Consider the following 27,235-nt stretch of genomic DNA (forward strand, 5'->3'; position numbering starts at 1 on the left):
AACAGGTGTTCAAGATACATGGCTCGCTAGGATATTGTACAGGCACTTCTGTTCTTGCCTAAATGGAGTATGTGGAAGAAGCTTCAGATTATGGCATACTGACAGCCTTCAGAATGGCTCCCTGAATCTAGAACGCTGTTCAGTGCTTTGGCACCAAATACTTTTTGTGTAGTGTTTTTTTGTGCCTGCTTGTTGATAAATATTTATCTGTGTAGTTGCATGAAGTCTGAGACTTGCTTTCACTGTAGGGCACTACCTAATAGTAAAGGGAGAGGGTAGCTCTCATCGATCTTTAGTTGTTGAAGACTGTCAGTATTTACTAAAAGAACTGGACAGTTGTGAAGTCCAAGTGTTCGTCTTCATTTACTCCATTTCTTGCATTTATCATTTTTCAAATCCCATTGCTACTACCCAGGTTGAGGTCCTAACCCATGAATTACTTCAGTAACTTCTGTGGTTTGTCATTTTGATGTCAGCCTCACCCCCATCTAATCCATCACACTGACTGATATTCTCAGAACACCATTCTGTGTCACTTATTAAATTAAAACCAATGACTTCTACAGGCTACAGAATAAAGTGCAAACCCCTTAGCCTGGTACCTGAGGCCCTCCAGAGATGAACCAAACCCCCCTCTGCCAGTAACATTAATCCTGAAATTAGAAGTATTAGGGTCAGTTCCTGACATCTGACACATCCTCAGCCAAACACCTGCATATAAAACAGCCACTTGGGAACCGCCTCAGTGACAGGAGATTTCAAGCTGCATTACCGATGGTAGTGTAATGATCCTAATAGCAGGAACATCCATTCTTCAACACTTGCTTCCAATGCAGGCAAGGTCTGTGTGCTCCAGACCAAATAGTTCACCCAGAGGAATTATTTCAGTCTAGGAACACCTGTGGAAATACCTTTTTTTTTAAATCAAGGGAAGGAGGGAAGGCAGCACTTGTGGTAGGAGAAATGGAGGATCCTATCTATTTCAGTCCTCTGTAGCAGGGAGTCACAGAGGAGTCCTACATTATTTCTCCCATCTTCTCTCTTGTTCTTCCTCCTACTTCTTTCAATTCTTCAATCCTGTTCCAGAGCTGAATGGACTCAGGATCTCCATAGATGATCTGCTGGGTCTACTCCCTTGTTATTTCTGTGTAATACTTTGAGATTACAAAGTGCTTTCACCTATGTCCTATCATTCAATCTCTACAAAACCTGATGATGTAAATATTATCATCATCATTTTATAGGTAAAATAACCAAGGTCCAGAGAAACTGCACTGTACTGAGCAGTGGCTTAAACCTCAGTCTTTTGGCTTCAAGTCCTAGGTCCTCAAGTGCAGCTTTCTAAATATCATTCCCCTCTGTGGGGGAACACAGGTATTTCTGTCTCATTGCTGTAAACAGTAAGCAGGAAAGGGTTACCATATCCTGTCCTGGCGTACTCCTTATAATCATCTTGAAGATTTTTAACCTACATCCATACCCAGCCCAGCACAGATCAATTAAATCAGTCTCCTCTGGAGTGAGTCCCAGGTAGATGGTGTGTTTTATTAAAGACTCTCCCTGAGCCCCTCCTAGCCTCCTCCCTCCCCCAGTGATTCTAATGTAAAGCAAGTGTTGACAACAACTGGGTTATTATCTCCATCAGTGCAGCGGTTCTACAGGTGTGGTCCCTAGACCAGAGGTATCAGCATCATCTGGGAACTAGTTAGAAATGCAAATTAGATTTCAAGAATCTGTGCAATGAAAATGCATTATTTTTAAAATGTTAAATATTAGCAAAAAATAAAAAAAAAATTAAAGACAAAGCTTTCTGCTGCCAAAAATGTAGTTAATTGACAGCAGGACCACAGAATGGGTTCTTTCTGGTAAGAAAATCAGCAGTATTTTCCCCCAGCCCCACCCCCAGATCTACTGAATCAGAAACTCTAAGGGTAGAGCCCAGATTTTAGGATTAAGTGCAGGTGTGTATATCAAAAAGCTCAACAACCGAGGCTTAATACCAGTTTATTTCTCACATAAAAAGTCTAGAGGTAGGTATTCTAGAGCAGATGTGGTGCTTCTTAGTGTTAAAGATCCTGATTCCTTCCTCTTTTTCCCCTTCCACTCAGAACATGGCTTCCTCTTCATGGTGCAAGGTGTCTGCTTAATTTCCAGCCATCACTTCTGAATTCCAATCAAGAGAAAGGAGGAAGTACTAGAGGCAAATGTACTCTCCTCATCCCTACTTTAATGACACTTCTTGGAAGTTACATGAAACACTTTAGCTTGTATCAATTTGACTGGTATCTAGTATTTATAGAATCTGGGGAAAGTGGTAAGTTTGGGGGTAGCTATATGCCCATCTAAAAATCATGCCCATCTAAAAATCAAAGTTCTTGGAGTGCCTGGGTGGCTCAGTCAGTTAAGCATCTGACTTCAGCTCAGGTCATGATCCCAGGGTTCTAGGATGGCACTCCACTAAGTGCTCAGCGGGGAGTCTGCTTGTCCCTCTCCTTTCACCCCTCCCCCCCACTCATGCTCTCTCTCTCTCTCTCAAATCAATAAATAAAATCTTTAAAAAATCAGAGTTCTCTTTCTGAGAAAGAAGAAGAAATAAGGATGGCAGCAAGCCATGTTTGCCAGAGCTTAACTACACTTTTTCCTTACATCCCAAATTCTTAAGTCAGATAATAGATGTTATTGTTTCAACCACTTTTGACTTGCCCTTTCACCTAATGCATCTTATCTCATTAGCATTTACTCTATTAACAATGGCTAATATTGCATCATATGGCTCAGCCATGATTTAGTTAACCTTTTCCTTAATTTGGAAAATTTAGGATGTTTTTTATTTTTGTTCTCAAATTCTACAATTTTGGCTCATTGCACTTGTGATATGTTACATTTCTGATCATCCTTTTGGAAGAGATTCCTAATAGGTTAGAGAATATGAACATTTTTAAGGCTCTTATTATACTGCTGATTTTCTTACCATAAAGAAACCATTCTGTGGTCCCGCTGTCAATTAACTACATTTTTGGCAGCAGAAAGCTTTGTCTTTAATTTTTTTTTATTTTTTGCTAATATTTAACATTTTAAAAATAATGCATTTTCATTGCATAGATTCTTGAAATCTAAAGATGCCAATAAAAACTTTGGTGCCAATCTGATTCCCATTCCTTTGTAGGTAATATGTCTTTTTCTCTCTCTTAGCTTTTAGAAAACTGTCTAAATCTTCTGAAATTTCGTATTTGTAAGTTTAGAAACTCTTTTTATTTAGTAATCCTTTTTTATTGAAGGATTTTAATCATTCTTAAACTCTGGGAAAATGTTGGCATTATTTTTTTCAGCATTTCCTTTCTTCTCTTTTCTCTATTCTCTTATCTGGAACTCTGATTTCTAAGATATGTTGGAACTGTGTCTAATCTTCATGTTTCTTTCATATTTTTACCTCTTTGTGCTCTTTTCTGGAGGAATTCTTCAGTTTAATCTTACAGCCAGTAATTTATTTCTTAGGCTAATTAAAAATTTTTTTCCTAGGCTTCTACTTTCTTTTTTCTTTTCCCTCCTTCCTTCCTTCCTTCCTTCCTTCCTTCCTTCCTTCCTTCCTTCCTTCCTTCCTTCTTTCCTTCTTTCCTTCTTTCCTTCCTTCCTTCCTCTTGAAGTATCTGCTATCCTTTAATGATCTTTGTTATTTTATGGCATTTTCCTCCTTTGAGGATACTAAACATACATGTTTTAACTTGTGTTCTGTATGCTCCTTTTATTCCATTTCATCAGCTTCCAAGTGCTTCCATTTGTTGGCTTTGTCACCTTTCATGGTGGTGACTTTCTTCAGGTATTAGGAGCTTCTTGCTTTGCCACTGCGGCTTCCCAGCTGGGGTCCCCGAGTCTTCCTGTTTTAGTCTTTTGGGCTGAAAAAGTGTTGCTTGCTTTCCGTTCTTAAAGAGGGCTCACAGTTCTCTGGAGACTTACCTTCTAATTTTCAGTGCAGCTATATTTATATCAAATGATTTAAAACATGCTATTATTTCTCTGGAGTCAATATAGGAAGGAGCTATTATTGCATATGCTGATTTTGCCTTCTTGAATTTTGTTTTATATTTTCTGAGTATTACTTTATAGAAAATATATTACATTTTAAAACATTTGGCCATCTCACTAAATTTTTTAATATTAAGCACTTTTTTCTAAAAATAATAATCACTTACTTGCTTTCCATTTGTTATGCCTCTTACTTTTTTAATCCAGATTTAAAGCATTGTTTAATAGTTTTTGTTCAAGTAAGCAGTGAAAGCAGGTCCTGGCGTGTTCCTGACATTAATGGAAACACTTCTAGTATTTTCATCATTAAACATAATCTTGATAGTTAATTTAAAGGGAATATTTAAAGAATGTATTTTTTCATTCTTAAGAAATTTTTCATTGCGTGTTTTGTTTCAGATACTGGTTTTGAATTCAAATTCTTTTTAAGGATCTTTTGAGATGTTCATATGGTTTTCCCTCACTGATGCACTGATAGGTTAACCTTCATACTAACTATTACGATTGATCTATCCTCGAGATTCTGGAATAAATCCTCATAGGTCTTTTAGTGAATTGTTAAATTAAGTATTGAAGATTTTATTTTTGATATCGCTCAGTTTTTAAGTGAGAAGCATACATGGTTTTATTTTCTAGTATTATCTTTTTAGGTTTTGGTATAAGTGGTATATTTGTTCTTTTGAACACATTGGATAGCTTTCCCCTTTTTTCTATTTTGTGCAACAGTTTATTTGGTATGGAAATCATCTTTAAGTGTGAAGGAACTAAATCCTGAAGCATGTGGATCTAGAGGTGGTGTCTTTTTGAGAGGTAATTCTTTGTTACTATAACATACGCTATGCTCATTGGTCTTTCAGATTTTATTCCTCCTTGAGTTTATTTTACTAATGGACATGTTTTCAGAATATTGACCATTTAATCAAGATTTCCTAATTTGGTAGTTTAAAAAGTATCCCCTATCGCTTCACATATTTCATTTATAAATTCGATTTTTGAGAACTTATTTGATATCTTTTATTTCTCTGTTCCCCATATACTTCCCCAGAATATCTTGGGGGGGTTTCTTGGCCTCTCAGCCTCACTCCTTGGCTCAGCTGTTTGGTATTTCTTGTGAGAAGCAGTACAGGGTAGTGGTTAAAAGTGAGCATTCTGGAGCTAGACTGTCTGAATTTGAATCTGTTTGAAACTCTGACTAGCTCCATGTGTAAAATGAAACAAGTATTTATTCATGGGGTTGCTGTGAGGATTAAATGAGTTAATATATGTCAAGTATTTGGAACAATGCCTGACACTGAGTAGGTTCTCAGTTGCTAAGCCATTTGCATTTTTATACAGATCACTATAGCCTCTCAGGGCTTCATTTAGTTTTCCCCTTCTCTAATTTTTCAGAGAAGCTCAGCATGAGGCCACAAACCTTGTTAGGACACAGGGGGAAGGGAGAAGGCTACAAATACTCAAAATATAATATCCTTTCTTTTATCTTTGTCACATCTAATTATAAAAACAGACAAAACAGTAACTTTTGACTTCTTTAAGTGAAGAAATTTAGCTCAGCTTTGTCTTTCTCCTCCAATTATTACTTTCCCACATATCCTAAGAATATAATAGTTTTCTTTGAAATGTGTAACAATTTTTATGGAAGTTATTTATACTTTATTTGGGTTAATTTGGTTTCAGTGTTCACTACCTTTCCTTTCATACTATAACCCAAATTATATCTGGTTTAACGGCCCCCCAAACTGTAAGGGAGCTTTTTAAATACACAGACTTTGAGATGCCGCATAAAACCTACTGAATAGGGCGCCTGGCTGGCTCAGTTGGTTAAGCAACTGCCTTCAGCTCAGGTCGTGATCCTGGAGTCCCAGGATCGAGTCCCACATCGGGCTCCCCGCTCAGTGGGGAGTCTGCTTCTCCCTCTGACCCTCTCCCCTCTCATGCTCTCTCTCACTCTCTCTCTCTCAAATAAATAAATAAAATCTTTAAAAAAAAAAAAAAAACCTACTGAATAATAAGTTGTAGAGTTGCTGCCTCCATCCTAGTGCTCTTTAATTTAATGTCCTCATTCCCAGGTGATTCTCATTAACTGCTGTTTGGGAACCACTTTTCTAGCCAATAGAAAAATGAAACTAAAATTTCCAGACCAGCGGCACCTGGGTGGCTCAGTCGGTTAAGCATCTGCCTTCAGATCGGGTCATGATCCTGGGGTGTTGGGATCGAGCCCCGCATTGGGCTCCCTCCATGAAATGGAAATATTCCCTAATTCAATGTCTTTATTTCCTCTTTTGTGTTCTTATCTCACTCCTCTACCCTCAATTTTACTTGTTCTAATCTTAGCTTTTCCTTCAAAGCTCATTTTAAATGCCACTTCCTCTAGGAACTTTCCTTGATTGCCCAGGTGACGATATTTTCTTCCCTTAATTTCTCATAGATTTTATGTGAGGTGACTAAAGACACCTCACTTTCTTTTTTGTATTTTCCTTGTTTTTGTTTTAATTGCTTTAAAATGTACAAACTGGGGCACCTGGGTAGCACAGTCGGTTGAGCTAGGGTTATTTCATCATTAAGTGGGAAGAAAACCCACTCTTGGTTTTGGCTCTCGAAGTGATCTCAGGGTCGTGAGATCTAGCCTGGCGGTGGGCTCTGTGTTCAGCGTGGAGACTGCTTAAGATTCTCTCTCTCCCTCTGTCCCTCCCACTCATGCTCTTTCTTTCTCTAAAATAAATCTTAAAAAAAAAAAGTGCAAACAACTTAAACTATACAAAGTAGTATAGTTTAGAATTTCCCCTTCAGTCCTTTGCCAAAGCCACTCAGGAGCCTGCAGGTAAATCGTATTACTCCTTGATAAACTCTCTCTCTCTAAGTCGGGATTTCTCAAGATGCTGGCCATAGACTCTCTAACTGAAATCACGTGGGAGCTTGTTAAAGATGGAGGTGTCTGTGCATCAGCCTAGACCTACTGAATCACAATCTCAGGAAGTGTCACCTAGGAAGCTGCCCTCTTAATCATACTAAGTTTTGTGAGTCATTGATCTTATGCTCTTTCTATGTGTCAATAGGAGTTCTTATACAAATGTATAATTTCGTTTTTTGTTTGGTTATGTTTCTTTTGTTATTCAACTTGTTTTTTGTTGTTTTTAGCAATTATCTTGGAGATGTTCTCAAGATAGGACACAGAGATCCTGTGTCCTTTTGTTTTAAACCTTTTGTTTGGTTTAAAACAAAATTTTTTGTTTGGTTTAAACCTTTTGTTTGGTTTAAAACCTTTTGTTTGGTTTAAAACAAAATTTTTTTTAGAAAAATTTTATTTATTTTTTAGAGAGAGAGAGAGGCAGAGAGAGAGAGAGAGTATGAACCGGAGGGAGGAGGGGCAGAGGCAGAAGCAGGCTCCCTGAGGTAGGGTTCCATCCCAGGACCCTGGGATCATGACCTGAGCTGAAGGCAGATGCTTAACCAACTGAGCCACCCAGGTGCCCCTAAAAAAATTTTTAAACAACTGTATGGGATGAATGTATTAAATTTCACGTTAACTGTTTTTTCTTTTGAAGGATTTTTAGACTTCCCAGTTTTTTGTTACTAGATCTATGCTTCAGTGAATATGTAAAGTTTGCAAACATTGTGATATGTTTATGGATTAGAAATTGCTGGATTAAGTGCATACTCAGAATGTTGATATTGCTATATTGTTCACCAAAAAGACTTTTTGAATATAACAAATTTCTATCAATAGTGAAACAGAATATTCTTATGCCCATACCTGTTATCAGTAGTGCGTATTATCATTTTTTATTTCTCTTAGGCTGATGGATGAAAAATAGTATTTATTGCTTTCATTTGTTCTTTTTACCATTACTAGTAAGTTGAGCCCCTTGTCATTTTATATTTTCTCTTATGTTAACTGTTGCTTTTTTGTTCATATTATCATTTATTGAATTGTCTATTACCAGCACAAGTGAATTGCCCTTTTTTCTCTGCTGATTTGAAATGTCACATTTGTCCTGTACTGAATACCTATATGTACACTGGTGAGTTTCTGGACTTTTTATTCTGCTCGGTCAATCCTTTTGCACCTATGCCTTACTGTTTATATTATTATAGGTAGTATGTTTTTATACCAATACCTTCTCTATTCTTTTTCTAAAATTTTCTTCCCCCTTTTTGTTGTATATGAAATAATTTCAGCTTATAAAATCCATAAATTCAGCTTATAAAATCTTATTTGGAAATCGATTGAGATTGCAGTGGATTATTGATTAATTTGGGGGAGATTTGACGTTTTCCAAATCTTGACATCTTCTCAAATCACAGACTTATCTCTGAAATTTAGTCTTCCCAGCAGAACCTGGCAGTGTCTATAGCTACTTAGTCTTATGTTCTTTGGTAAAATTTTAGTATATTATTTATATAGGTCTTAATATATCTTATGTTTAATTTATTGCTAAATATTTGTCATGGTTTTTTGTGCTGTTTATTTTTACAACCACGAATAGGGTATATATTATATTAAAGCTAACCTACCAAACTTTGGTATTAAGTCTAGTAGTTTTTTGGTCATTTCTCTTATACTTTTTTAGTCAATGATAGGTGTAGATAATGAGCTTTATCTCTTCTTCTCCAGTATTATACCTCACTTATTTATCTCATTTTACTTCATCAAATCTGTACATTGAATAGTCATGGTGCAACATGGTGCATACATCATTGTTATTCTTTTCGCCCTTAATGAAAGGCTTCTAGTGTTTCTTCATTATGAGGTTTCCGGTAGACTCTTTTGTCATGTTAAGAAGACTTTCTTCAATTAATCTAAGAGCTTATTTATGAAGGGGTATTGGATTTAATAAATGCTTTTCTCAGCATCCAGATGATCATAGGGTTTTTCTCTTTAATTGGTGGATAAAGTGACTTACATTATTCCTTGCCTGAATTCATTCTTGGAAGAAAAAGAGCTCTCTTTGATATTACTGAATTGTGTCAATATATGACTTTTAATTGTTTTTTTCCTCAGTATTTTATTTACTAGTTTTGCACTCATAGTTTTAGCTGAAATGGCCTGTGAGGTTGGCGGAATAATGGCCTTCCAAAGATTTCCCATTTCATGAAACCCTGTGAACAGACAACTTCACTTGGTAAAAGGAAATTTGCACAAGTGCTTCAGGTTAAAGACCTTCTGATAGGATGATTATCCTGGATTATTCTCATTGGCCCAATCTAATCACGAGTCCTTAAAAGGGGAAAACCTTTTCCAGCTGCAGTTAGACACAGAGAGAGGTAAGCTGATGATGGAAGGAGATTCAGAACTATGATATGAGCAGGACTTAACCTGACATTGCTGGTTCTAAAGATGCAAGATGAAAGCTTTGAGCCGAGGAATTCAGGTAGTCTCTAGCTGGAAATGGCAAGGAAATGGATTCTTCCTTGAAACCTTCAGAGGGAACCCAATATCTCGACTTTTGTCCAGTGAGACCCATGTCAGAGTTCTGACCTACAAAACTGTAAGATAATGTATTTTTTTAAGGCAGTCAGTTTGTGGTAATTTGTTATAGCAGCAGTAGATAATTAGTATAAAATGTAATTTTGTGTGCTCTCTAAATTTGAATCAGTTATGGCTCAAAGTACCCTTTTTCTTTATGAATTTTTTTTTCAATGCTTTAGAACCGATTTTAAGGGAAAAACCTCTCACAGAAGTTTGATAAAACTTACCTGTAATATTGTGGTTTTTATGCTTTTTAAAAAAATTTATTTGGGGGGAGGGGCAGAGGGAGAGAATCCTCAAGCAGACTCCCTGCTGAGCATGGAGCCTGATGCGGGGCTCAGTCTCACGACCCCTGAGATCATGACCTGAGCTGAAACCAAGAGTTGGACGCTCAACCGAGTGAACCACCCAGGCACCCCGCTCATTTATTTATTGACAGAGACAGAGATAGCGAGAGCAGGAACACAAGCAGGGCGAGTGGGAGAGGGAGAAGCAGGCTTCCCACTGAGCAGGGATCCCGATGTGGGACTCGATCCCAGCGTCCTGGGATCATGACCTGAGCGGAAGGCAGACGCTTAACGACTGAGCCACCCAGGGGCCCCCGCTCTTGTGCCTTTTTAAAGGAGGAAGTATTAGACTCCCTTTTCAATTTCTTTGTGACATGCCTTTTACTCCCTTGCATTATAATTTTCATGTATATATTTTGTCTTTCTTACTAGATGGAAGGAAGCTTCTTGAAGGTGTAATCTAATTTATCTGGATATCAGAACTCATTATATAACAGAATTTTGTGCCCATTGTTTATGAAACAAGTTTCAAATACATGTTCTCATTCAGACAGCCACATTGATCAGGCAACTCCAGTAATGTGGTGAATGAGCCTAAGCTTTGAAGTCAGACCCAAGTTGTATAGTGGCTAAGCCACTTTTCTAACTCTGTAACTTTAGACAATTGCTTAACATTTCAAAGACTTACTGTCCTCACCAGTACCATAGTGATAATAGTCCTTTGTAGGCTTGTTGAGAGAAGGAAAATGAGGCATTGTTTGCAGAGTGCTTAGCATAATATCTAATACAAAATAGTTGCTTAATAAATGATGCTTGTTATTATCATGACCATTGAAAGGACCTTATTTAGAACTGAATGGTATTTTTCAAAATGTCTTTTCTGTTGGTCTTGTAATTTTCTAGGCTATTATGTATTTTCTAGGCTGTCATACTAAGTCTCCAATCTGTTCTGTTTAAGGCCTCTGTAGTGCCATACGTTGGTTGGTGGATTCAGACAAGTATTCCCATGGATGGGGTTATATTCATAACTTTGAATGTAATAAAAGCAATAGTGGATGTGCTTTTGTGGAGCTAGAGAAGTCAGTCCTTTAGAAACTGAACTATGTTTCAAGGGTTTTCTTCCCACTTAATGATGAAATAACCCTAATCTCCTCTTACTCTTAAATAAATTGGTTACATTCCTGTTGGGGAAGGTCATCGAAAAGATGTGACTGCCAGTTGACCTATGAGCTGGAGCTGGGGGATCAGAGGCTCCTCACACCCTCCCCTGGCCTTGGAATGTGGGTTCTGCTTACCTTTCCCACTCCTTCAGGCTGTCCAAGGACATACCTTGAGATAATGATGTGGTGTTGAGAACACCTGAACGATATGCATGACTGAACCCAGTTACAGGCCTTTTTATAAGCTTTTAAGATTTCACGAGCAGGTGTAGGGATCCATTCGTCTTGCTGCTGCCCAAGAGAAGCCTTGTGTAATAAGTTCCCTTTGCTTATTTAAACTGCCACCTACCAGGCTGGAGTGGCCTCTTTCTTTGGTCTCTCCCTGCCCTTCACATCAGGGCCTGTTTCAGATTACATTCAGGAAGCTCTTGAGAGGGTCGTGAACCAACAACTACTTCATATTAACTGCTGTCCTTTATATTTATGGAAACTCTTTCATGATTAATAGATAGTTGAATCAAACATACTGAGGAAGTGGTTACCCATCTTTATGAATTCATCTTAGACAAGACGATCTTGTGTTGAGGTTTTGTAGTTTCCACTGAAATCTTGCAGGGTAGGTGGTAGTAGATGGGGTATCTTTTGTCATCTGGGAATTCATAGGGGAGAAAATTGAACACTGACTATTTAACTTGCTCAGTAAGATTCGAAGGAGTGGATATCAGATTTCGAATTGGTGGTGGATGGTGGAGATGAAATGGTCAATGTGCACGGAAGGCACAGAATAGTCAGGACTAAGAGAAGAGGAATAGGGCTATTAATGGCTATTTGCTAAAATAAATAATAGAAACTGTGCTGATCATACCATGTGACAAGATGGTATTATTTGCTTTACAGAAACTTGGTAAACTTACCAGTGACCCTGTAAATGAATTTTGTGGATTGAGAAACAGGTCCTATGAAGAAATTTGCCCCAAATTTCACAGTGTTCAGTGGTAAAACGTATCTGCAAAGTGGTTGGCATGATGTATCCCTTACGTGAATTAAGAAACTGCTGGAGCACTACTTCTCTTGTGGAACCAAAGAGGTCAACTAGCTGAATCTTCCTTAGATGTAGCAAAGTTAACAACTGTATACAAACTTCAATTCTTTATTGTCAATGAGAGGGAGGTAGGGATCGGATAGCATTGACAGAGACATGGTGAGAAAGTATCTGAGATTAAAATAGAACGAATTTAAATGGGCAGGAGTGAGTGGAGGGGAGAAAAATGATAATGGCTCCAAATCACTTACTATTGATCTAAGTGACATTTTCTACAGACCAATTCAGGCTTTTTCTGAGGTATAAATTGACCTACCTCCTAATTTTGAGAATATATTAATAAACTAACAAAACCAGACCACCCTGCAAGATTCAAAAACTAAGTATAGCCATAGTCCTGTGTCCTCTCAGTTGGATTTTATAAGGGCAGATGAATTTTATTTATAACAAATATACATATATATAAATTTATTTATACTTATTGATCACCTGCTTTGTTGCAGGGCACTTTGCTAGGCTGAAGATACAGAATAGATGAGGGCCTTGGCCATACCTATAGACAAGGAAAAAGATAAACTTAAGACCGTTAGTTAAGCGGAGACTTTTAATGGTGATGTGAAGACTACTTGATTACGTGGACTGGGAAGCACCCCCTAGGAGGTGACCTGTAAGCTAAGACCTGAATAACAAAAATGAACTACTCCTACAAATCCAAAGAGGAAGAAATTCTAGGCAGAGGGACTAGCTGGTGCAAAGGTGGGCACAGGCTTGTTCCCTCCCCTGTACCCCAGGACTTGATCATGGAAGGTTAAGGAGAGCATGCTGGAGGTTGACTTGGAGAGGTGGGAAGGGGCATTATTGACGTTTGGCACTTGCATGATGAGGGATATCCATATTTGAGTAAATTGCATCTAGATTTCATTGCTATGTACCACCAGATGCTGCAGCGCAATATGCTGTTCTGCAATTTTAAAGTTTTTGTTGCCTCGTATTAAAGCTAATGCATTTTTTTTAAAGTTACACTGTCAGCCCTGGAAAGCACAGCAGACATCCATTCCTTATAGTACCTACTCCAGTGTAATTGTGCAGTAATTAAGTCTCAACTTATGAGTCAGTATTGAGTGAATGGTAAAAACAACTTTGCTTTTAATCATGGCCACAAACTGTATCCCTAACTTGAATTACCTATTTCACCAATAATTCTCATGATTATTTGGGGACCATAAGGCCTAGCTGATCAGTGAAAATTCATCGTTACTCAAAAACAACTCCAAGTATATTTGTTAAGTTATACTATATACAATCTAAAATGACCTGTTACAAGATCTATACTTGCTCTCTTCTGAATTTCATGCTTCACATTCTTTGGAAAGTGAAATTAACCTATAAGGGGATAATAATACTTCTATATTTGTCTAGAATACTATCTCTACACCAATTATGTTAAAATGGTGTTGCTTCACACTTGAGAACTTTTAGAAAGAAAAACATGTGTTCATTAAAAAGGACTTGTTTTGACTATTTGAAGTATAAAATTGGTATTAGCAGTTTTTTTTTTTTTAAGATTTTATTTATTTGACAGTGAGAGATACAGCAAGAGAGGGAACACAAGCAGGGGGAGTGGGAGAGGGAGAAGCAGGCTTCCCGCTGAGCAGGGAGCCCGATGTGGGGCTTGATCCCAGGATCCTGGGATCATGACCTGAGCCGAAGGCAGACACTTAACGACTGAGCCACCCAGGCGCCCCAGTATTAGCAGTTTTTTTATGTGTCCAGTCACAAGCAAGACTAAAGAGATGATCTGTGACATCCTAACTCCCATTCCATAGCTCCTCATTCCAACCGGCACTGTTCTCCATGCCACTGGGGTCCCCTCTGTCTTGGTAATACTTATGGTTATACAAGCTCCAAATGATCACATTTCCTCTTGATCAAAATGTTTTCTTCTTACTTTAAAATTCCCAGGTCCTTACTGTTTGCATAGTAACCTCTCTGGGACATTAATTGGTGCTAATGCTTCAGTGAGTTTAGAAAACAAAGCTCTGTTTTTATAGTCAAGCCATAGCCCCTCTTTCTGTCTTAGGTCTGTTTCCTTAAGCATTTCTTCTTACAGGGAGGCTCTGGGAATTTGGTCTGACTCTCTTCTTGCCAGCAATCACCTTATTATATTTTATTAAATATATTACATATATATTAAATATATAATTATATATTATATATCTACCTTATTTCCAGAGAATGGTTCATCCATGCTTGGTTTTGGGAAACATGTTAGTTCTTGGATTCCTAATGAAAAGGCCTGTGTTAATTAGGAGGCTGTTTTTTATTGTTGTTGTTGACTTTATCTTTTCTACATCTAACCTGTGTCTGCAAACTCATCAAAACAAGGGTGTTACAGAAAAAGAGTTTGAAGAACTAAATTAATACTGGCCATGGCCATGTTTGTATCTTTTCTTGGGTACAAGGCAATAGGCATAGCTAAAGCCTGGCATTAGTTAGCTGTAAAAAAGATTTGTAGGTGTAGGGAACAAATACAAAGGGCTTAAATGTGGACTCTACAATAGCTTCATATAGAATACCTCTGGGCCCACAAATAATTTTCTTCTAGATATGTTTTCCCCATGGCAGCTCAAAGAACTATAGAATGTTATCAGGACACTACTGAATGATTTACTTGGTTGTGGCTGCCTTTAGTAGGTGAGACATACATGCAATTAAAGTATGCAAGTATATTCTCTTGACTTTTCTCCTTAAAGAACTGCAAAAAGGCTTGGGTTTAGGAAAACTATTGGCATTGTTTTATATTTTGAGCAATGCTCCCTACCACTTTTATGGTTTACATGGGTATTCTGATCTGGTAATATTAACAAATTTGTTTTACAGACTTTTCATTATTTATGACAAATTCAAGAAGCAATGCTGCAGTCAATATCTATGACCTAATTCTTTGGGTTTTCCTTTAATTTAAAAAAACATAGAAATACGTAACCATCTTGGTACTACTGATGGACCCAATCTAAGAAATTTTTAAAATCTATGATATAAAGTAGTTGTATTTCTGATTACTAAAACTATGCAGTGACATTAATCACAAATGTTTTATATGGCAAAAGATAGAACAGCTTTCTATTAATAGAACAAAAGTGTTTTGGTTAAAAAAATTCAAAATAAGTTGAACACTGCTGCTGTTGACCAAAAGTTACCACTCAACAGTAGATGTAACGAGATTCTTAGTTGAAAAATGCATACTAAACTACTGAACTCATTCTTAAATTTAGGATGATAAAACATTCAAATGTAAGTTTAAGACGGTCTTTCCAGTTGTTGGGATATGAATTTCTCTAGTAAGAAAAATAGGGTTTAGAAAACCCAATATTTCCTTCCTTTTATAATATTTACAGGTCCTTAATGAAATTGTTAGCTATTGTAGATTCTTTGTTTATTGAGTATTGCATAATATAGGCTACCGCTAATAATCTTGGAACTTTTTGTTGGCAGTGGATCACGGACATGAAATTTTTGTGAACCATTATGGAGATTACTCCAATTCAGTTTTTTTGGGAAAAATCAAATTTTTAAAATATATTCTTTGTAATAAATGTTTTTTGTAAGTAAGAACAATTTGTCTTCCACCTTTGCTATTACCTACGAATTTTTAACACCAAAAGGGAACCAAATGTTAGTGTGTGGACTCTTGAAGAGGAATACCATTCTAGCACTGTGCTCAGAAAAACGTGGAGAAAATGGACTGACAGCTTGATTTCCCCACTTTTTTTTTACCTGCCTTTTACAATCAGAATAGGTTTGTAGCTTGCACTTTTCTAGAGAGATGAACAACACATCCCTCTTACCCACAATATGTTCGTAATTTGTTGAACAGTTGTGTTTAAAACTTTTTTGCATTCTGTTTCATTTTTGGTAAACAAATTAAGGGACTTGAGCAGGGGCAAACGTGCAAGGATCAGTAGGCAATCATTCCTAGATAGAGACATTAACTTTATGTAGGATGCTTGTCTTCTCCATTAGATCATCAGCTCCATGAAAGCAGGGGACTATGACCACTCCAATCCTAATGTTTCCCCAGCATACTGTATACAGTAAAGTTCAAACATTCATTCAATGGATAAAGAACTGTTCGATGTCATGAGAAAGCCATCTGCTGCCGTAAAATAACTAATACACTTAATTATCTCAGATGTAAGTAACTTTCAAGGAAAGTAGACCTACAATGAACTAGAATTTATGTGGGCTGTTGTCCCTGGTTCTTTGATAAACAGCATAACAATACATAACAATATGGTAGTCACTTGAGCTCTCTGTATTTTGGTGAATCAATTTCTGAAATGCAGGAATCTGAGTAAGTGAACCTAGCTTGAAAATTCTGGATGTCAATCAAATTCTAAACTGCGTCCCAATTTTGTTTTTGTTGTTAAAGATTTTATTTATTTATTTGACAGAGAGACAGTGAGAGAAGGAACACAAGAAGGGGGAGTGGGAGAGGGAGAAGCAGGCTTCCCGCTGAGCAGGGAGCCTGATGCGAGGCTCGATCCCAGGACCCTGGGATCATGACCTGAGCTGAAGGCAGACGCTTAACGACTGAGCCACCCAGGTGCCCCTTGAAATCACTCAGTATAGAAGTCAAAGAGCACAGAACTTTCAGGTTTTAAGTAACAGACAATGAATATTAGAAAATTTAAAATTTTTAATAAATGTGCTTTGTTCACAAAATGTGAAAAAATACAACAAACACAAACATACATTTTCAGGTATGCTATCTCCCACCATTTGGCAACTATGATATAAACCATTTTGATCTAGTCATGATCCTGAAGAATCTAACCAAATGCTCATTTAGTTTTGAAACTCCAAATTATTTTGGAGAATCCTGTTGTGAGACAGGGAGACCCCTTAAAACTTATTTATATCCAAATGAAATCATTCTCAAGAGTACCCATTCAATATTAGAAGGCTTTGTTAACTTCTCTTGTCATTACATATGTAATCTGGCACCAAGCCACAGGACTGCTTATATTTTAACACTTAAATGTTAAATTGGCTTTGGTGGATATGTATTAGTTTAAATCCTGTACCAACCTAATATGAAGCTGAATTTACGGTAACAAATGATATTTATAAATCCAAACAAATTTATACTAAGTGGGAGTAGGTTTTATAAAGAGAATTTTCTTTAAAGTACTACTTAAAATACATCATGCACACTTTGGAGCATAAGCAGAATCAACATCTGTAAACAATCAGAAGAATTTATAGCACCAACATGTTAGCTGTAACACAAAGGCTGACTCCAAGGTCATACTTACACCAGCCTCTCAAAAGCATGGTTTTCATTTACTTTCAAAGCACTTTAATTAGATACATTGTTTTCTTTGCCCTTAAGATCGTATTTGGCCAAATCAAAGGAAATGGGCAGTATGGGTAAAAGAGGTACTACCAAAACAGTTTTGTGTTACCTGAACACAGTGGGTTTTTTTTTTTCCCCTTCTTCTGGGGGAGATAAAGATGTGACCTGTAGTGCATAATTGGAAAGAAAAGTCAATCTTAATTATTAAGGGCTCTGAAGCTATTGAAAGTAAATGAAACATTTCAAGCTACTTTTGGCATATTTGAGCAACCAAAATTTATTGCGTTCATTCAACTGACTTTTTAGGTTAATTACAATCCTGTTACTTTGATTAATTTAGAACATGAAATTTAATTTGAAATATTGGGTATATATATATATATACCCAAACATTGATATCTTAAAGGGTAATTTTGTCTTTCTAAAGTTTGACACTCAAAGTTAACTACAACAACTCACAATAAGCACAAAAACATCAGTTTTACCAGGTAAAGAAGTGCAGTTTATGAAATTTAGGATCAACTATCGAAAATGCAAGTTTCCTTTAAAAACACACACGCACACACACGCACACATTAACCATGAATTCTGAAACTGTGATATCTCAGTGCAAAAACCTCAGTATGAGGTAATTTTAATGTAATAACCACTTGAAAAAAAAAATCCACACAGTGGCACTCTTAAAAATGACAGTTTACATGACAATTGCTGGCTGACAAGACAATGTGGACCAAATGTTCTTGGCTATTTAAACTAATCTTGTCTTGTTTGGACATATTTTTCTCCTTAATCATCTGCTTCTGATTCAGAAACACAAAGTCATTTATCAATGTGGAAAGGGAAAATTCCCACAGCCAACTAATGGTTTATATAGTCAAAGAAAATTTTCTGCTTGAATTTTGATAGAAATTAGAATACCGAAAGGTCAAACCGTTTTATGAGATCGCTAGCAGAGGGTTAATTTAAAATTTTTCTATAAAACTCCAGACTTGTAGTGCAGCACACCTCCTTAATGGAAAGGTGAGAACCCTAACAAGGTTGGTCTAGACAGAACATAAACTCTTACAAGTGCAAACCCTTTCACAAAGGTGTTTCAGGTCAGGATCGAGTATTGTTCCTTGCTTAAACAGAAAATTTTGTAAATGAAACCTAAATTTAAAAAAGGTAAGAGTGAACTCTCACAGTTAAATATACTTAACACCAAGGCCTAAATCAATATGAAAGATATGAACATTCTACTTTGGCAATGGTGTTTATTGTACTGTACTAATGAAATTAGAATACATACTTGGGGGAAATCTTTCCCCAAATGTCTGATGCTGCCAAATGAGCAAAAAAGAAAAAAAAAAAAAATCAATTCCAAAAAGTTGAGGAAATGCTGGATCATCAGACAAAACTGAACAGAAAATGGCTTTCTGTAACAGATAACAATTTAGCTAGAAAAGAGAATAAGTGCATCACAAAACAACTAAACCAATCTAGCTCTGTGTCACATTTAACTTGTGAGTCATCAAAGTGCAAGCTACAGCTTTCTACAGATCTTTCTCATTGCAATGGTTTAAAGTCAACACTGAAAAGATTAAAAAAGGAAAATACATATCAAGTTATGCTTCATTTTCACCATAGCACTAAAGAAAAAAAGGTACCTTTCTATGATATCTTAGTGCTAAATGCTAAAGTAACAGTGGTTTCTGCTATGACAGGAGTCACTCTGCATGAAACTTTAAGCTTTCTATATAAGAATAAATTTTAAAATCCAGAAGTAGAAAAAAATAGCAAACTCTGTAAACCTTTGCATTTCTTCTATGCAAACCAGGTTTTAAGTACTGAGTTCATGTTAGTATTTCTGATTAGTGTAAGCAATTAGTTTAGAAGTCTGGACTGAAAGGGCCTTTTACTTTGATATTAACTTAAAAGTAATATGGGATCTTCTAGCTCATAGAAAGGAATAGAGCTGGCTTGACTTTCTCCAGAATCTGAGTCGTATGGAGCATCAGGGAGCTCTGTGAAACCATATGCTAGTTGTTCATCTTCTATATCTGATCGAACGTAGCAGGAAGGGTTAGAATATTCCTCCTCTTCTATACTGTTGAAATCTTGAGGAATATATAACATCCCTGGGTAGTTCCTACTAACCAAGTCACTTGTGGTTTTTAGGGAGATTTTTCTAAATGCCATCAAATGCATATGTGAAAATTTTGAATACTTGAAACGTTTAAAGCCCAGGGACTCTATAGCAATCTTCCAGCTTTTCATCATCATAGCATGACGGTTCTGATGGGAGGAATCAGGTGTGATGATAAGCAATAAGCCATTTAACACTAACAGTTCATGGGCTTTCTTGCAGCAAATCCATCGTTGGTAAGGTGATGGAAAATAAGAAAGGAGGAGAGAGAAAACCACCACATGGAAAAGTTCCCCAGGAAGAGAATCAATAGGGTTTTTCAGCTGCTTCAAAAAGGCATCTATAGCATCCTGTGCAAGCTGGAGTGGCTGCTGAAGCTGCAAGTTCAGGAAGTCACATTTATACACACTCTGCAGAAAGGGAAAAACAAGGCATATTAAGAATATGAAGATTACTTTCACCTTATTACACGGATTTTTACACCAAACTGTGGCACAGCATTTCTACATCATCCAAGCTTTAATTTTGAATCTTTCCCTTCTACATTATTCCGCTTGCACAAACATTCAAACTAAACTTTTACTCACTAAAATCTTGAAGAGTAATCAAGCCCATAGAATTTCTACTCATTTAAAAAAATATTTCTGCCTAACAATTTGAAATTTAACTTGGGTGAGAGTTTACAGGAAAGATTTATCTAAACTTTGTCATATTTACTTATTTACTTTCACTTCAACATTTACAGTTAACAAAGATGGGCCAATATAAAGACTTTAAATAAGAAATACCATGAAATAAAGACGAATCAAAGAATATAATGAAAGGGGCATTATAAATTTGCAAAAGCAGAGCACCAAAACTTTTTAAGGTTAGGAAAAATGTCTTTAAACCATTAGCTTGAACCATCTTAAAAATAATTTTAGTATTACATTTATTGTATTAAAAAGTTAATAACTGATTTAAAACTATGTATTAAAGTTAACTTAGATGACATAGTAACTACCATGACAAAGTTAATACACAATTCTGCATAATTTGCTGAATATTACAACTCCATGGAAATGATCCAGAATAAAAGTTTTAGAATTAGTGCCCTTTAAATACAATAGTTATTAATTAACAACGATACGGGCTAATACTGTATTTCCTCATTCTTGCTAGTAGGTAGACAAGCTGGCCACATAATCATATGGACTATCTATTAGGGAAAGTGATATGTAAAGTTCTATTACACAGAAAAAGATGTTTTTCTTTGTCCTTTTGCTTCCCCCCACCCTTTTTTACTTTTTTTTTTTTTTTTTTTTAAAGATTTGAGAGTGAGAGAGTGTGTGCAAGTGGGAGGAGGGGTAGAGGGAAAGAATCTTCAAGCAGACTTCCTGCTGAGCAGGGAGCCCAATGCAGGGCTCAATCTCATGATCCATGAGATCATGACCTGAGCCGAAACCAAGAGTCCAGACACTTAACTGACTGAGCCACCCAGGCACCCACCCTTTTTCCTCTTAAGATAATTTTACTGAAATATACTGATGTACAAACAAGTATAACTGAAACAAAGTATACTTAAAGGGTAAGTTTTGTCATTTAAACATTTATGAAAGCATTCCCACAATCAATTTAATGAATAGATCTAACACCCCCAAAAGCTCCCTCCCTGAGCCTTTATAATCTCTTCCTTATACCTTTCCTGTTCTTCCTGGCCACCAGGCAATCATTCATATGATTTCTATCATTACAGATTAGTTTTTATTTCATAGAATCTTACATGAATGGAGTAAGATAGAATAATGTATTCTTAATTTGGCTTCTTTCACACAATACCATTATATTTTGAGATTCATCCACTCTTTTGCATCTATTGATAGTTTATTCCTTTTTAATTGCTGTAAGTTATCCTACTGTATTAACAGTTTATCACAGTTTATCCATACATCTGTTTATGAACATCTGGGCTGTTTCTAACTTTTGGCTATTTTAACAAGCTGCTACGAACATTCCTGTTTGACTTTCAGTGGACATGCTTTCATTTCTCTTGCGTAAATACCCAGGAAAGGGGCGGCTGGATCATACAGTAGGTGCATGTTTAACTTTTAAAGAAACTCCAAAACTGTTTTCAAAAGTGCTTATACAGTTTTACATTTCTACCACGAGTGTTTTAAGTATTTCAGTTCCTCCAAATCCCCATCAACACTTGGGAGTAACCAGCCTTTTAAATTCTAGTCATTATAATATAGGAGTGGAGTGGTATACTGTGGCTTTAATTTCCATTCTCCTAATGCATAGTGATGTTTATCTTATTTACCTATATTTACTTGCTATTTGGATATCTTTTTGGTCAAGTGTTTAAATCTTTTGCTCACTTAAAAATAATTGGGTTGCTTTACATTAGAAAAAACTATTATTGAGTTTTGAGAATTCTTTATTCTGGATACAAATCCTTAATCAGATGTAGGACTTAAAAGTACTTCCAGATTCTGGCTTGTCTTTCTCTTAATAGTTTTTCATTTTGATGAAAGACCAATTAATCAATGTATTGCTTGATGGACTGCTTTTGGTGTCATACCTAAGAAATTTTTTCCTGACCCAATGTTATGAAGCTTTTCTTCAATGTTTTCTTCTATAAGTTTTATAGCTTTGTTTTACATTTGGGTTTATAATTTGAGTTCATTTTTGTATACAGTGTGAGGTATGGACTGAAGTTTTTTTTCTTTTGTATATGGATATCCAATTGTTCCAACCACCGTGTGTTGAAAAGTCCATTTTTTCCATCTGGGTTGAAAATCAGTAGTCCATAAATTGGGCCCTTTTTGTGGACCCTCTCATATTTCATTGATACTCTTGACATCAATACTACAGTATTTTGATTACTGTAGCTTTAAAATACATTTTGAAATCAGGTAGTGTTACTCAAACACTGTCCTTTTAAATTGCCTCGCAAATTTTATTTTATTTTATTAAAATTTTATTTATTTATTTGAGAGGGAGAGAATGAGAGACAGAGAGCACGAGAGGGAAGAGGGCAGAGGGAGAAGCAGACCCCCCGCCGAGCAGGGAGCCCGATGTGGGACTCGATCCCGGGACTCCAGGATCATGACCTGAGCCGAAGGCAGTCACCTAACCGAGCCACCCAGGCGCCCCTCCTCGCAAATTTTAGAGTAAGTTTTTCAACTTCTACAAAACTGCTAGGATTTTGACAGGATTGCATTGAATCTATAGATAAATTTTGGGAAATTGATGTATTAACAATATTGAGTTCCTCCATGAATAAACATGGTATATCTATTAGGTATCTAGGTCTTTAATTTCTGTTGATATTTTACAGTTTTCAAGGCTTTCTCCCATCTTTTATCAGATTTATGTGAAATAGATATTTCATGTTTATAAAATATTTCGTATTTTTGATGCTATTGTAAATGGTACTGTTTTTAATTTCTAATTGATTGTGGCTAGTGTATATATATATATACACACACATACACATATATATATAAACCAGCTGACTCATATATTGATCTCATATCTTGCAACCCTGCTAAACTCATTTATTCTAGTAGCTTCTCTATAGATTGCAAGTAATAATCTAATGAATGATCAACATCATGTGTGAACAAAGACAGTTCTAGTGCTTTCCAATCTTGATGCCTATTATTGCTTTTTTTCTGGCTCTATTGCACTGGCTAGGACTTACAGGGAATGCTGAATAGAAGTGGTGAGAGGAGATACTCTTCTTCTAGTGGGGAAAACTTTTTTTTTTTTTTTAAGCATGATGTTAGCTGTAAGTTTTTCATTATAGCCTTTATCAGGTTGAAGAAATTCAGTTCAGTTCCTTCTGAGTGTTTTCATAAGGAAAGAATGGATTTTTATCAAATGTTTTTCCTATGCCTATTGAGAGATTACCCTTTTCAGTGTACTAAGATAAAAAAACTTTCCTGAAATTAAACCAATCTTGCAAACCAAACTTGGCCATGATGTATTACCTGTTTTAAAATACTCAGTATGCTCAACTTTTGTATAGAACATTTGCGTGTATGTTCATGAGGGAGATGGTATATAGTTCAGGAAGGTCTCTGGTTTGGTATCAGGTAACGGCCTAATAGAATAAGTTGGGTAGTATTCCATCCATTTCAATTTTATGAAAGAGTTTGTGTATAAAGGGTATTATTTCTTCCTTAACAGTTTAGTCAATTTTCTTTTTTTAGATTTTATTTATTTGAGAGAGAGAGAAAGTGAGCGAGCGAGCATAAGTTGGGGGTGGGGGGGGAGGACCAGAGGGAGAGGGACAAGCAGACTCTACGCTGAGCATGGAGCCCATCCTGAGATCATGACCTGAGGTGAAATTAAGAGTCGGATGCTTAACTGACTGAGCCACCCAGGAACAACAGTTTAGTCAATTTTACCAATGAAGCCACCTGGGCCTGAAATTTTCTTTCTGGAAAAGTTTGTAACTCTCAATTCAAATTTCTACAATACATTTAGGGCCACTGAGGTTATCTATGAGTACACTGTGGTGGTGTCCAAGGTATCTGTCCTTTCATTTAAGTTGTGGAATTTATTGGCATACATTTTTTCACAATATTTCTTTTTTATCCTCTTAATATTGGTAAAATCAGTAATGATACCACTTCTTCCTCTCTTTCTTAATAATCAGTATGGCTAGTAGTTTATCAATTTTAACTTCTCAAAGAACTAGCTTTTGCTTTAATCAGTTTTCCAAGCTGTTTTTCCCTCAAAGTTTTCTATTTCATTGATTTCTACTCTGATACTTTCTTGTACTTTGAATTTAGTGTGCCTTTTTGTCTGTTTGGAACTTTGTCATTGGTTTGAAACCTCTTGTTATTTTCTAATAAAGGGGGTCAGGGCTATAATTTTCCTCTAGCGATTTAGTGGCAATCCTAATGTGTGGAAATCCTACACATTTCAATCTCTTTTTCTCTTCATTCCAAAATATGGTCTAACTTCCCTGATGAGTTCTTCTTTGACACTCTAATTGTTGTATCAGTTATTGAGAGAGAGGTTTTAAAATCTCCAATTATAATTTTATAAATGTCAGAGCACCTGGGTGGCTCAGTTGGTTAAGTGTCTGCCTTCGGCTTAGGTCATGATCTTGGGGTCCTGAGATCGAGCCCCGAACTGGGCTCCCTGACCAGTGGGGAGTTTGCTTGTCCCTCTCTGTCTGCCCCTCCCTGTCCCTGCTCATGCTCTCTCTAATAAATAAAAAATATTTTAAAGAATTTTATAAGTGTCTACTTCTCCTTGCTATTTTATCAGTGTTTGGCTTATGTATTTAAGCTGTTTATAGATGCATGAATGTTTAGGATTATTTTGTACTCTTGATAAATTGACCTTTTTATTATTTTGAAATAACCATCTTTTTGCTGATAATTTTCTTTGCTGCCATTTACTTTGTCTGATCATAATGTAGGCACACCAGCTTTCTTTTTGTCTAGCTTCTTGCTCTTAATCTATTTGTATGTTTATAACTGAAGTGCATTTCTTAAAGACAGCATATGTTTGGTGATTGTTTTTTCCCCCAATCTGACAACCACTGCCTTTTAAATGGCTTACAATTCACCCATTTCTCTGCACTCCCTCTGACAACAATCAGTCTGTTCTCTGTAGTTGAGTTTGGTTTAAAAAAGATTTGATTATCTTTAGATGCTACATATAAAAGAGCATATTTGTCTTTCTCTGACTCATTTCATTTAGTATAATGCCCTCAAGATTCATCCATGTTGTCACACATGGCAAGATTTCATTTATTTTTATGGACAAATAATACTCCATTATATATGTACACACTACATCTTCTTTATCCATTCATTCATCAATGGACACATAGGTTGTTTCCAAATCTTGGTTACTGTAAACAATGTTGCAATGAACATGGGAGTGCATATCTTTTCAAATTAGTGTTTTCATTTTCTTTGGATAAATACCCAGATGTGGAATTGATGGATTGAATGGTAGTTTCATTTTTAATTTTGTGAGAAGACCCATTTTCATAATGGCTGCACTAAATTTACATTCCCACCTACAGTGCACAAGTGTTCCCTTTTTCTCCACATCCTCAGCAATACTTGCTATTTCTTGTCTTTGATAACTGCCATTTTGACAGGTATAAGGTGGTATCTTATTGTGGTTCTATTTGCATTTCCCTGATAATTAACTGTGTAGAGCATGTTTTCATGAACCTCTTTGGTCATCTGTATGTCGTCTTTGGGAAAAATGTCTATTCATATCTTCTGCCCAGTTTTTAATTAGACTGTAGGTTTCTTTGCTATTGAATTGTGAGTTTTAAAATATATTTTAGATAGTAGTCCCTTACCAGATGTAAAATGATTTGCAGATACTTTCTCCCATTCGGTAGGTTGCTGTTATTGGTTTCCCTTGCAGAAGCTTTTTAGTTTGATGTAGTCTCGCTTGTTAATTTTGCTTTTGTTGCCTTTGGTTTTGGTAGTCAGATTTAAAATAGCACCATAACTGATATCAAGTTGCTTACACTCTATGTTTTCTCATAGGAGTCTTATGGCTTCCGAGCCATGTTCAAGTCTTTAATCCATTTCTAGTTTTGGTGTGTAGTGGTCCAGTTTCATTCCTTTGTATGTGATGTCCAATTTTCCCAGCACCATTTATTGAAGAGACTGTCCTTTTCCCTCTGTATATTCTCTGCTCCTCTGTTCACCATATATATGGTGAATTAATGGGTTTATTTCTAGGCTCTCTATTCTATTTATTCTATGTGTAGGTTTTAATACTAGTATCATAGTATTTTAATTACTATAGCTCTGTAATATAGTTTGAAATCAGAGAGTGTGATGCTTTGAGTTTTATTTTCTTTCCCAAGACCGCTTTTAGGGTCTTTGATGATTCCAATTCAGTTTTAGGACTGTTCTGTTTCTGTGAAAAATGACGCTGCAACTGTGATAGGGATTGCACTGAATCTGTGTATTAGTTTGCGTAGTACGGATATTTAACAATAGTCTTTTAATCTATGAGCACAGATTATCTTGCCATTTATTTCTATCTTCAGTTTCTTTTATTATTGTAGTTTTCAATATACAAGTCTTTCACCTCCTTGGTTAGATTTATTCCTGGGTACTTTATTCTTTTTGACATATTTGTAAATGGAATTGGTCTCTTAATTTCTCTTTCCAATATTATTAGTGTATACAAATACAGTGGATTTTTGTGTTGATTTTTTATCTTGCAACTTTACTGGATTTCTTTATTCTAACAGTTTCCTGATTTGAATCTGTAGGATTTTTATATATAGTATCATGTTATCTGCAAATAGTGCCAGCTTTACTTCTTTCTTTCCAATGTGGATGCTTCTTATTTCCTTTTCTTGCTTAATTGCTCTGGACGTCCTTATCTAGTACTGAATAAAAGTGGAAAGAGTGGGCATCCTTGTCTTGTTCCTGATGTTAGCAGAAAAACTGAAAAGCTTTCCATAGTTTAATATGATGTTAGCTGTGGGCTTGTCCTATTTAGCCTTTCTACTATGTTGAGGTACATTCCCTCCATAACCACTTTGATGAGAATTTTTATCATAAATGGATGTTGTATTTTGTGAAATGCTTTTCCACCTCTGTCAAGATGATACGATTTTATCCTTTATTTTGTTAATATGGTCTATCATATTGATTGATTTGTGGATGTTAAACCATCCTTGGAATAAATCCCACTTGATCATGGTATATGATTATTTTAATGTACCACTGAATTCAGTTTGCTTATATTTTGTTGGGGATTTTTGTATCTATGTATTAGGG

At 36.1% G+C, this 27,235-nt stretch overlaps 1 protein-coding gene across 1 annotated transcript in view; it reads right to left on the bottom strand.

Moving 5' to 3' along the window:
* Window positions 1–16,663: 16,663 nt before the first annotated feature.
* Window positions 16,664–27,235, bottom strand: part of BMT2 (base methyltransferase of 25S rRNA 2 homolog) — a 95,225-nt gene continuing 84,653 nt past the window's right edge. Inside the window, exon 5 of the mRNA XM_035020955.1 lies at window positions 16,664–19,876. Within this exon, the coding sequence (XP_034876846.1) occupies window positions 19,247–19,876 (630 nt within the window). The 3' untranslated portion in view covers window positions 16,664–19,246. The remainder of the gene's footprint in view (window positions 19,877–27,235) is intronic.

Source organism: Mirounga leonina, unplaced genomic scaffold (assembly GCF_011800145.1).
Source record: "Mirounga leonina isolate KUSES-001 unplaced genomic scaffold, KU_Mleo_1.0 Mir_174, whole genome shotgun sequence".
NCBI classification, from domain to species: domain Eukaryota; kingdom Metazoa; phylum Chordata; class Mammalia; order Carnivora; family Phocidae; genus Mirounga; species Mirounga leonina.